General features: G+C 28.3%; 1 protein-coding gene across 1 annotated transcript; it reads right to left on the bottom strand.

Moving 5' to 3' along the window:
* Positions 1–7,465: 7,465 nt before the first annotated feature.
* On the bottom strand, positions 7,466–10,748 carry LOC108467557 (probable serine/threonine-protein kinase At1g09600). The gene is made up of 5 exons (XM_053018032.1): positions 9,970–10,748; positions 8,543–8,827; positions 8,124–8,441; positions 7,779–8,006; positions 7,466–7,687 (listed from the first exon to the last, which is right to left on the bottom strand). Exons 1-5 carry the CDS (start codon positions 10,219–10,221, stop codon positions 7,541–7,543), a joined length of 1,230 nt encoding a protein of 409 aa, XP_052873992.1. The 5' UTR covers positions 10,222–10,748; the 3' UTR covers positions 7,466–7,540.
* Between the last annotated feature and the right edge of the window lie 2,260 nt (positions 10,749–13,008).

Here is a 13,008-nt window from a genome sequence, read left to right as displayed (position 1 = left end):
ATTATTGTTAAAAAAAATAGAGTAACTAAATGTGATCAAATAATAATAGATAATTTTTTATAAAGGATATTGTGGGTCTCTTATTAAATATCGTTGGAACTGGTCAACACCTTTTATAAAGTCATCGAGGCCTAAAAACTAGCTAAAGCTCTCTCTTTCTCTCCTTATAATTTCTCCTTCTTCCTCTTTACCATCATACTCAACCACGTACAACCAATGATGTTTGAATCAAATTGGTTGGGGTATTGATCCAAATAATTATATTAAATCAATTGGACAAGTTAAAAATTCTATTGAACTAATTTTTTTTTTAAATTTTTAATGTTTTTTGATTAAATAGATCAAACTGACAAATCAATAATTTAACTAATTCAAAGTTAATAAAACACTAGTCTAATTTTAAAAATATTATTTATATCTCTCCGTCCATCGAATTAATAATTCTCAACCACCTTTTCTCTTTCTCTCTGATCATCGAAGTTTTTATGACATGACATATCTATCCATGTCCAAATTTATAATCCAAAGGCCATTTCTTCCGACTTGTAGCACAATTTTTTCGTTGTGATTGAGTAAAAAGACCTCACCGGCTTTTTTGCTCGTGCCATAGAAACAATATTTGGTTAAAATCATTTCCTTTTTGTATTTTTCTTTTTATGAGCTGTTTTGAAATCAATAGAAGCTTGAATTATAATCTTATAAATATCTTTTTTCTATTTATCTTTTTATGACCAATTCCTAAAAAAACATAATAAAGTAAAATTCATTTTGTTGGAGGATATGAGTAGACTTGTTTATGAATTGAGCTACTCGTCTAAATTTGAAGAATTGTTCGAAATTTGAGAAGATTTAGACAAGAATATTACGCTTAAAAATGGGCTTAGATAAAAATATTAAGCCCATTTAAATATAGGCCGAGATCAAGCTCAAACGTTCAAGGCCCAAGCCCGGCTTGACATGTTTTCTATGTTTATAATGTATTATTTTATCTCATTTATATATATATATATATATATATATATATATATAATTTATAACACATAAAAACTAAATCTATAATGATATATAATACTATCATATAAACATTAAAAAATGTTAAAAAGCCTATATATAAAATTTTAATAAATGAAAACTCTTGTCAGTCACTTGTTTGGTATAGGTTCGAACTATGTTACCTTCATTCCTTACCCTTAATAAATTTTATGAACCTTTTATATTTTTTGAATTTTTACTTTTTAAATTATTTGTTAACGTGGCATATAAGGTAAATAATGTCATGTTATTATAAAATACACATGGATTGCCACGCAAACTAGGGACGAAACCAATTTTTTTTTAAGAGAGTTGGATGAAATTTTAATTTTTAATAGTTCATATCTTTATAATTTTTAAAAGATTAAATCAAATTTTTATAATTCTAAGGGCCCAAAAGTACAATTTTACCTTCATTAATTTAAATTTTAAAAAATTTTAAAGAGCCTAAATAACGAATTTTCATTTTAGGGGAGCCGATGGCCTTGCCACCCCGTAGATTCGCTTCTAACGCCAACATTGTTGGAAAATTAATACTTTAGTTAGCATTTCGTTAAAAAAATGATTTGACTCTTTTGAAAAATTAAGGGTTAAGTTTAGCTCAAAAAAAAAAGACTAAATTGATAAGAAATATAAACATTAAGAGCTAAATTTATGTTTTTTTTTCTTTAGCACAGTACAGCACAGCAGTTCAACAGCTACAATGAAAAACATTGTTAAAACAAGACTATGAGCCAGTTCTGCATTACTTTTCAAAAGTACTTCTGGAAGAAAAACTGTGCAGAACAAACTGCTTTTGACTGAAATTTTTAACAAAAGCACTTTTAGTGCTTAATTACTTTTTTACCCCTCCAATAACATAATATTTTCTCTTTTTTTCTTAGTACTTAATTACAAATGTATTAAAATCATTAATTAAAAATAAAAAATATTTTTAAAATACTAATTACAAATATTTAATAGTTATATTTAAATATTTAAAATACGATTTATATATTCTAATTAAATTTTATAAATCATTAATATTTATTACTTAAAAATATTTGAAATTTATATTTTATATATTAAAATATTAAGAAAAATTTATAATAATTTTTATATTCTTCTAAATATAATAATATTAATTAATTTAAATATTATTTAAATGTATATTTGTTAGTTAATAATAACATATCTAAAATAGAAATTTTATTTCTCAAAAGTACTTTTTAGCAAGAATGCTAAACATTCAAATTTTAAACTAAACTTTTCAAAAGTATTTTTTCACAGTACTTTTCAAAAGCACTTTTCAAAAGCATTACCAAACTAATCCTAACAGAGAAGCATATTGCCAATTTAAAATGCAAAACAAAGACCAACTCCAATATAATTTTTAAGGAAGGTTTAATTATGGATTCAGTCTCTCTATTATGTTAAATTTAAAATTTAATCTCACGATTTTAACTTAAACATAATTTGGTCTTTATTTTAATAATGTTAAACATAATTTTGTCTTTATTTTATTAATGTTATTAGTAAGTTGAATTTGAAAATACGGTTAGTTGTTATCTGTTAAAGTTAAATTATTTTTACTATTATTCAATCACATGTGAAAATTCAATCATTCGTGTTCAATCAAAAATAAATTTATATAATAGTCGAATGTTTAATGTTATTTTAAAAAGTTTCACATCACCATGTTAAGGATAGCAATTAATGGTATTATTAATTTGGACCAACTAATAATATTATAAAACAAAAAAACAAAAGTATTGTTTAAAGAAGATAATATAATTGAGGGATTAAAATCATAATTAAATAATTTAACCCATAATATTTACACATTTTCTCAACATTTACACAAAATATATAAATGACCGGAGCTAAATTTGTTATTATACCAATCAAAATTACATATAATTAAAGAAAAACATTGACAAGATAATTAATTATTTTGATTGCTCACCTTCAAAATCAACAAAAATTAATTATCAAATTACTTCAAAAATTTTCAAAATTAATTGAGCTTTTATAGATCACACCTTAAATCATATGTTAAATAAAATTAATAAATTCACCATACCATATATATATAATTAATATAATTATAATCTATCAAATTAGATTAAATAAATGTATTGTTTATAAAATTTTATATATGATATATAAAATTATTTATTATATATAAATAAAAATTATTTTTAAAACTAAAGTAATATAAATTTTTTTCTTTTCAATTTTTGGTTAATGAACACATAATAGTTTAAATATAAATTAAGTCAATATAATGTTTAAGTTTGTTTATTTATTATTATATAAAATTCATTTAATAAAAGTATTTTATTGAATCAAAATTTTTATTTATAAGTATGATAAATTGTCTAATGAAGTAAAATTATTTAATTAAATAAATATTTTAGTCAAATTAAAATTCTTATTTATAAATGTGATAAATTTATAAAAATCATTTAAATAAAAAATTCAATAATATCACGAACAACAAAGGTTATATTAATCAATTCAAAATTTTTCAAACTCATATTTATATATATTATAAATTATAGATAAATATATATATATATTTCATTTTGGAGAAATAAATATTATTTTAAATTTTTTGGGTTCTATTCATATCATATTTAATTTTATTTTATATCAATTTTTATAATTATTATTAAATTATTTTTCATTATTTAATTATCACATGTTATATATAATAAATAGTTAAATTTTTAAAAATATAACTTCTATTTGAATAAAATAATATATACTAACATAGTGCAATTGTTTTATACAATTCGTCTCAAGCAGCGGCAAATATGGAGGATGGCAGAGGCCGGCCCTTCTAAAATGGAAATTTTTTATTTAAATCTCTTAAAATTTGATTTAATCTTTTAAAATTATAAAAATATAAGTTATTAATGGTAAAATTATATTATATTATCGTAAAGATATATAATTTAATTTCAACCCTATAAATTTTCTGACTTCGCCTCTAGTCTCAAGTAATATATTTTTATATATTGAAATAAACTTTATTAATTTAATAAATTGTTGTTTATCCTACTTTATTTAAAAAAAGAAAGAAAAGAAAAGAAAAGTGAAATAAAATTTAAAAGGTTTCAGATAATTTAATAATAAATTAATAAATGATGAGGAAAAGGCCTAAGGTATGATGAAAGTCGCACAAAGTGGGAATAATGAGATAAAGATCCGAAACTCCTCCACTCAACACTATATCAGATTCTAAAGATTTGCTAAAAAGTGACCAAAATTATATTATTATTTATTAAAAATGATAGTGTTGTCCTTTTCCACACAATTATAATTAATTAATTAATTAATTATTATATAACGACTATATATTTGCCTTATCTCAAACACACCCTTTTTGTACTATATGTATATATTAATTTCATAAATGCTCACCTAAAAGGTTAATTTCAGTGGGTAGTCGTGCAAGTTAGATTAAAAATTAAATTGGTCTTTTTTTGATAAATTTTTTATCCATTGTTACTATTAAGAATTGGTGTAGCTGATGAAATCACCAGAAAGTTATACGTGGTGTGTAATGTGTACCTCATGCTAATGTACATGGATCCCTTTTTTTAACAGTAGAAATAGATAAAATTTTAATAGAAAGACCAGTTTGCTCTTTAATCTATCGTATAAGAACTAATTTGTCTATTTTTTAAGTGAATGGGGCAAAATGTAATTCGACTTTTAATATAAGGACATCTGTGATACTTTTACCTTTGTTATGCCTTTTAATTAATGAACAAAAAATTTATGCCTTTTTTTGTGTAATTATTATTTAATACATCTTTTAATTAAGAGTTAATTGCATCAAACATTTTCGTATTATAACCCTCATTTTAAATTAGTCATTAAACTTCAAAATGCTCTAATTACATTCTTAAACTCTCGATGTTATATCTATCAAGTCATTCTATTATTGAAAAATAAATTTAACCATCAAATGGCACGTAAATTTTATGTGATATAATTTAAAATGAAAATTTCAAAGAAATGTAAATTGTTGTTGCAAAACTTTTAAAATTAAAAATAAAGTAAAACTGAAAAAGAAAGAGTTTGTGAACGATAGTTTCTGTAAAAGTTTCAAAAATCTCTAAACCAAATTTTTTACAATACTCATTTTTCTTTAAACTTTTCATTTTAAATTATGTCATATATTACCTGACATCCTATTTAACGGTTAAATTAACGATTTTAGTAACGGAAGGACCTTATTGATATAATATCAATAGTTTGAGAATGTAACTAGAATGTTTTAAAATTTGAGGACCAATTTAAAATGAGGGTCATAATTTGGGGATGTTTGGTGCAATTATATATTTAATTTAACCATGACATAGTTGTACAATTATTTTGTATATTTTATTTACTTTATTTGTTTTATCACATTAAACAAGTCTTGTTTGAATTACAAACCTGTATTTGATTGAAGAAATAAATATTTATGTTGATTTTGCATAAAGGAAAACAGCATATTAATTTTTAATCAATCTTTAGTAATTAATCAAGGCATAATGATTTATTTAACTTTTAATTTTACAAAAAAATTATTTTAACCCTTCATTTAATTTTTTCGCCTCTTTTAACCCTTAAACTTGTATTGTTTGTCAAATCACTCGAAATGGATTGAAAAGTTCAAATCTGTTAACTTTACTAACGTAGCATACCAGTGGATGTCAGGTTAGCAATTAATTAATTTTTTAAATTATAAAAATATTAAAAAGTATAAAAATTAATTAATTTTCAAGAAATTAATTAATTGCTAATACAGTAAAAGTTAACTTTTTCCTCCATTTCGAAGTAATTTGACAAATAATGCAAGTTTAAGGGCTAAAAGAGACAATAAATTAAGTAAAAAAACTAAAATGACTTTATTTTAAATTTGAAGAGCCAAATAAATCATCATGACATTAAGTAAATATCAAGAAACCAAACATATCTGTATATCTTATGGTGGCCATTAGAAGCATTGGGTGGTGTATATATATATATATATAATAACAAGTTGAGGAAGCCATTGCTGATGACAATCACTACATGAATAGTATTATTGGTGACAACACAAAATCGATTAATTTGAATTCAAACTCGATTAAAATATTAATAATTTAAATTCGAAAAATGACCCAAACCAGAAACGATGATCTGAAAATTTTAAATCATTAAAATTTTTAAAACGTAAGTAGGGATTTAAAATTCTCATGTTTGAGCCTTGGGTTTTACAATGTTGAATCCATTGTATGCTTCGAAACTTTGAATTCGTTTCCATGTTGTATCTTTCAGTTTAGCTTAATCTTTCAACCTTGTTCCTCAAAATCCTTCTTTCTGCCAGCGTTCGTTCATCTCGCGACATTGGATCAGATAGCATCTTCAAGCAAAGGCAATATCAAGCGAAAACGAATGCCTTCTTTTTAAATACTCCGAGGACCTCAAATTTGTGTAGCATTTCAATCTCACTATATTGTAGCCTTTTTGCACCTTGCATTTGCCTGTGATAACAATTGGATACCTTGGACTTGAAGCAACCAGCAAATAACTTCAGAGCAAGTCTTTTCGAGGAAGCAATGAGCAAAGAACCTCGGAGCAAGCCTTCCACATGGAAGCAACCAGTAAACAACCGTGAAGCAAGCTTCCCACACGGAAGCAGACAGCAAACCTTTGTAAGAATCATTGTTCAAATATTCCATTATGTTTCTGCTAAGAATACTAGGTTGCATTTTTTATCGGTTTCATGGCTTCTCAAGACGTGCTTTACGTACAGCCTGCTGGATATGTCTCTCATGCTCTTTAAGTATATCCTCAATGTTTCCCCCAGGAGGCATCAATGGTCCAGAACAGTGGATCCGGGTTTTCCGTAGTGCACGAACCTGCAATAACACAACCACAAACTAGACTTGGTAAACACATATAAACACGATACGTTTAAGCATGATTAACGCAACATGTTTGATACACATTTCATATTCAAATTCAAGTTCAGCATACTATAGCCTATATGAATTCATGTATTGGGTTCCATATCTAATCTCAATGATCGTGATGATCATTTAACCAGAAAATGATGATGAAAGTATCAGTTACAAGGAAAAGTAGGCAAAATGAGTCAGTTACTTACTGAAGTAGGATCTTCATTAGTTGCTGTATCCTGTGTCTTATGGGAAGCTTTAGTTGCTTGAGGCATTAGTGAAGGTTGTGGTCTTAAATCAACACTAGTTCGTGTAGGAACTGACTTTTTCCATGTTCCTACCGCATTACGGTGGATCATCGAAGAGGATTGAGATAAACAGTTTTGCAAAGTGATATCGTGTGTATCAATATGGAAGCCAGAGGCACCATCCTCGATATGACCGGCTCGTATTTTTGACTGTCCTTCTTCAATGAATTCCAGAGTCCGCACTCCCTTAAAATCTGACGTCCCTCTTCTAACAGATTCAGGTCCTCGTCCCTTCGCAGCCTCGGCTCTTTTCCTAATGTTACATGGGAGAACACAAAATCAAAACAAAAATTCGTAACATTGAAATAAGCCATAAAAGAAATACCTTCTTGCTTCCTCATCGCGAAGTTTGATATCTAGTTCTTTGCACGGAGAATGTTTTGGTAGGTCAGACGGATCACAAGGGAAAGGCTCCGTTGTGAAGAACTAAGAAATCAGTTCAACAGAGTAGCTCAAGAAAGTTAACACTTCAAATCACAAGGGAAGGGCATATATATATACACGGTTGTTTAAATACCTCACTGTTAAGTGCTGAAGCAGCAGTTCCTCGATCTTCCGGTTCCATTGAAAGGAGTTTATCGACAAGAGACAAGGCAGATTGTGGGAAGTTTCTGAACATGTCGGTGACATGGCGCCTGTAAGGTTGTTGCGGTTTAAAACTAGTTGCATGTGGAAGTTTTGTTTTTTGCCAATACTCCTCACTAGGTGAACCGCAGAGCTTAAAGATCTTATGCATTTGCTCCACCTGGAAACAATCGGAAAAGCAATCACCGATGAACAGTTTGCATTATGCAATATGGACTCAATAACCTTGTCTAACACGACCAGACAGAAAAGGATGAACACATAAATGAGACGTTACCTCTGTTCTTCCAGGCATAATCGGCTTCCCAGCAAATAATTCGGCAAGTATACAACCAGTACTCCACAAATCTATTGCAATTCCATATTCAGTATCCCCAAGCAACAGCTCGGGTGCCCTGTACCAAAGTGTTACGACTCGACTTGTTAAAGGCTGCTTTTGACCAACCTGAAAGATTGTACCTAGACCAAAATCTGCAATCTTAAGAATTCCATTGATGTCTACCAGAAGATTTGAGCCCTTAATGTCTCTACGGAGGACACCGCGGCTATGGCAGTGTTCGAGGCCACGGAACAACTGTTGTATGTAACATTTAATCTACAACAAAATCACATATGCCTCTTATAAAACCAACAATATATTATAACATGCGTAATATCATTATATCTGAAATAAATGATAAATAGAGAAACATGTACCTGCGGTTCAGTGAACTTGTTGCCGGGAGTTGCTGCAAGCCCAGCAAGATCATGCTCCATGTACTCGAAAACAAGATACAAGCTGCTCGACATCCTTGAAGTGACTATACCCTCGAGTTTCATAACATTTGGATGGTCAAGCCGCCGTAAGATAATGATTTCCCTAGCCATAAAACAAACACTATGTGGATCCATATTAACAAACCGGACCTTCTTCATGGCAACGGTTTTGCCTGTTTCTACGTCACGGGCCTTATATACACTGCCATAAGTTCCTTGTCCAACCTACATATATGGAGCTTATTATGTCATTATAGGCAAAAAATTAAAATCATTTCAGTATGCATCCATAGGCAGGGGCCCTGGCCCCCCCAAAATGGAAAAGAAAATAATTTTGTCATGAAAATTATGAAGACATATGTCAATACAATGGTGAAATTGCATTTTAGCTCTCATAAAACTATACAACTCAATCTTGACCCCCCAGAAAAGATTTCTAGCTTCGCCCCTGTCCATGATAATTAACCAACAAGAATGCATAAATGATTAAAGATGCTCATTTGTAGGTGACCAGTACCAAAAATTTGCTGCCAATGTAACTTTTAACATTGCATCACCCTTTCAACATATTTATCAATTTTAAAGAGAATTGGCAATCCAATTATTCATGCTTGCTCCATATGAAAAAAAAATTATATGTAGTATTTTCAACTAGTATTCATGAACTTGAATATCATTGCACATGCAGATGAATGTACATGCAAGTCAAAGGAAGCATGAACTAAAAGGTTCTCATATAGCCATGATGATCACATAGCAACTTCATATGTACTTCAAATTCCATGTTTCCATTTGATCATCATTAAATGATATATAACCATATGAATGTACATGCAAGTCATATGAAGCATGGAGTGAAAAGTTCTCACATAACCATGATGGTCACATAGTAACTTCATATGTACTTCAAATTCCATGGTTCCATATATGAATGTATATAGTAACTTCAAATGTACTTCAAGTTCCATGGTTCCATTTGATCATCAATAAATCATATATAACCATATGAATGTACATGCAAGTCATAGGAAGCATGGAGTGAAAAGTTCTCACATAACCATGATGGGCGCATAGCAACTCCATATGTACTTCAAATTCCATGGTTCCATATATGAATGTACAAGCAAATCATATAAGAGATGAATGTACATAGTAACTTCAAAGGTACTTCAAGTTCCACCGTTCCATTTAATCCTCATTAGATCATATAACCAGATGAATGTACATAACAACTTCATATGTTACTTCAAGTTCCATGGTTCAATTTGACTCATCATCAAATCATATAATTAACTACATACATCATTGCTTAAGAGAGTAAAATGAAACTAATCATAAAGAGACATTGATATAGAGAAGCAATATACCTTATCTAACTTCTCAAAAGATTCCACCCTTCTAGGCAACCATCCATCAATAGCTTCACCTGCAACTGAAGCTAACCATGAAGGCCACCCTGCAGAAACTAATCCCCTTTCAATCACCAATTTCTTTTCACCTTTAGCAATTGAAACATCACCATTGCCATTGTTCTTTTCGCTGTCTTTGTTGCTGTTGCTATCAATGTCCTTGTCATTGTTGTTTTCTTCTTGGGCTTCTTTTGAAAAAATGCAGCCCATAATCTTCTCAAAAAATGCTTCTTTTTTTTTTTTTTTTTGAATAAGCTAAACAAAAAGGATCATCACCATGAATGAATCCTGGGATTCCCAGGTCAACATTGTTTTCATTATCTTCTCAACCATAGGGAAAAAAACAATTAAAATCTAAAAAAGGAGATGAAATCAACAATATTATCTTGCAAATTAATTATGGAAAAAAAAACTAAAATTCAAATAGTTGAGAGAAAAGAATGAAAACCCAGAGAAAAAAAAAATCCCAGGAAAAAAAAAGAAAAAATCTTTATCAAATGGTAAAATTCAAAGGAAAAGATAAAGGAAAAATGGGTGAGAAACAAAAATGCAATTAGTTTTGTGAGATAAGCTCCTAAAATTGCGACAAACCGAAGATGTTTTTAGGATATGTGACAAACAGACACACTGATGTTTGCTCTTTTAGTTTTCACTGAAAAAACTTTTTCCACACCTCTCAATGTTGATCAAAGTAATGTCTGCAGACAAAATTTTTTAAATTGGATTGTTGAATTAAATCGGTTAGATAAAAAACAGTAAGTACACCGATTGTCAACCGATATGAATCAGTTTAATCGAGTTAAAATTGATTCAACATATAATTAAATTAGATAAACTAAATTTCGTTTAGTTTTTAATATTTTAAATAATTTATTTAATTAAAATTGACTTAACTGGTCAAGTAAGTAATTGATGACTTGACAAATTTTATTATTGGTCCAGTTCCAAAACCCTTAATTATCAATTTTAAAAGTGAGCATAATAACAATGTTAATATATTTCATCAATTTTATATAATTTTAATTATCATAATAATAAATTTAGTCCTCAAAATTATACATTTTGTTTATATATTGAAGCTAAAGTTTCTTTTTATATATTCTTTTGAATTTTTAGGTTTTTAGAATTTCAAAATTTTTCGATAATTTTTAGAATTAAAGCCAAATTGATTAAATAGAAAATATTGAGAGATTAGTTTATTTTATATCAATTAAAATTATGTACAATTAATCAAAAATATTAACGGTTAATGATTAATTGTCCTTAATTACTTCCATTTCTAGTGGGAAGGACTAAGAATTTTAGAGGAAGCAATTAAAACTATCATAATGCAATCTTCAGCAACGAATCTGGTGAGGTGATGAATGACAATGCTGGAATTATAGCATTTGCTAAACCAGTCACTATGGCACCAAAAAGAGCAATCAACGAAGTGAACCAGGAAGTTCTCGTATTTGTTGGTCTCAATCGCCCAGGGATTGGAGCAAATTGAACACGGATAGTTCAATGCATTTGATGACAGGCTGTGCCTCAGCTGGAGGTTTGTTTCGAGACCACTAAAGTAAGTGGATTACGTGATATAGTCGGAATATAGGTGTGTGTTCAGTTCTTGATGCGGAACTTTTGGCAATTATAGATGGTTTAACATAGCCTGGAAGAGAGGCATTAAGTAATTGTTGGTGGAAAGTTATTGCTTGGTTGCTGTCAATATGCTTAATGGTCAGACATGGGAGACTGATGCAAGTTTGGTGTGAATTATTAAAGCGTTGTTAGTTAGGGAATAGACTGCGAAGGTAATGTATACTCTACGTACAACAAATATGATTGTTGATTCTAAGGCAGCTTTATGCGGAAATGATTCTATTGACCTAAACATCTATGAGTTTCCCTCCAAATCGATTCGTCTAGAAGTCTTATAAGAGAGTGTTGGTATTCAAGAGAAGATTCTTCAAAGCTAATTATATTTTGCTTCTTCATTCACAAAAAAATGTAAATATTATTGTAAAATATTTATAATGTAATACATTTTATAACATAATAAAAAAACATGATTATATTTTTATCTGAAGAAAAGTATATGACTTAAAAAGAGATGACGCGATAAAAGTATCATGGAGGTTATTATATTAAGAGTTAAATTACATTTTGTCCACTCTACTAAAAAATGGGCAAATTAGTCCGTCTACATTATATCAGAAAGCAAAGCCAACGAGGCCTTGGCTTGTTGGTTAAGATGAAAGCCTTGAGTAGCCAAGTTCGAGTCCCACCATTTGTAATTGCAATATGTGGCTCTCTCATCTCATTATGTGTTGCGTATGAAAATTTAGTCTTTCTTCTTTTCTAATTTGCTTTAAAATTATAAGTCTAAATTCTTAATATTATTAAAATTCTTCCATTAAATTTAAGTTCATTGTTTTGTTTTTTATACATAACTATTAAGTGAATTTTTTATTTCAAAATATTAGACTAGCAAGTTTAATAATATTAATAATTAGACTAAAATTTTGAAATTTGAAAAGAAGAGAGACTAAATGAGTAAATTCCTAAAAATAAAAGGGTTAAAGTACTCGAGAGGTTGTATCAAATTAATCATGTTATTAAATGAATCAATTTAGTTCATATACTATTAAAACAAATCAAATAAGTTCAACTTGTAACAAAGTTAACATTTATTGATTAAAAAATATCTTGAAAATTATTTATTTCCAATTGCGTTCAATTTCAAATAAAATATTTTATTTACAAAATTATAAAAAATATTAAAAATATTAACTCTATTAAACAATAAACGCTAACTCTATCTTGATTTGGTCTTATTTGATTTTTTTTAATAGTAGAAGAATAAAATTAATCCATTTAATAGTATAGGGACTAATTTGATTGGGTACTTATTATAGAGGGACCTCTCAGGTTCATTCACCAAAATAAAAGTAAAATATCTAAATTCCAAGTACACGAAGAATATAGGGACTAAGACCATATTTTAACCAAAAATAA

Source organism: Gossypium arboreum, chromosome 8, assembly GCF_025698485.1.
Source record: "Gossypium arboreum isolate Shixiya-1 chromosome 8, ASM2569848v2, whole genome shotgun sequence".
Lineage (NCBI taxonomy): Eukaryota > Viridiplantae > Streptophyta > Magnoliopsida > Malvales > Malvaceae > Gossypium > Gossypium arboreum.
The sequence above is the reverse complement of the archived record's forward strand: the minus strand, read 5'-3'. Positions and strand labels throughout refer to the sequence as shown.

Bases quoted from the DNA above. Each gene is read 5' to 3' on its own strand.
- LOC108467557 (XM_053018032.1), bottom strand. From the start codon at position 10,221: ATGGGCTGCATTTTTTCAAAAGAAGCCCAAGAAGAAAACAACAATGAC. The intron at 8,828-9,969 runs GTATATTGCTTC...CCATATATGTAG, and splicing joins CTTTTGAGAAGTTAGATAAG to GTTGGACAAGGAACTTATGG. The intron at 7,688-7,778 runs GTATTTAAACAA...CTGATTTCTTAG, and splicing joins CTTCAGCACTTAACAGTGAG to TTCTTCACAACGGAGCCTTT.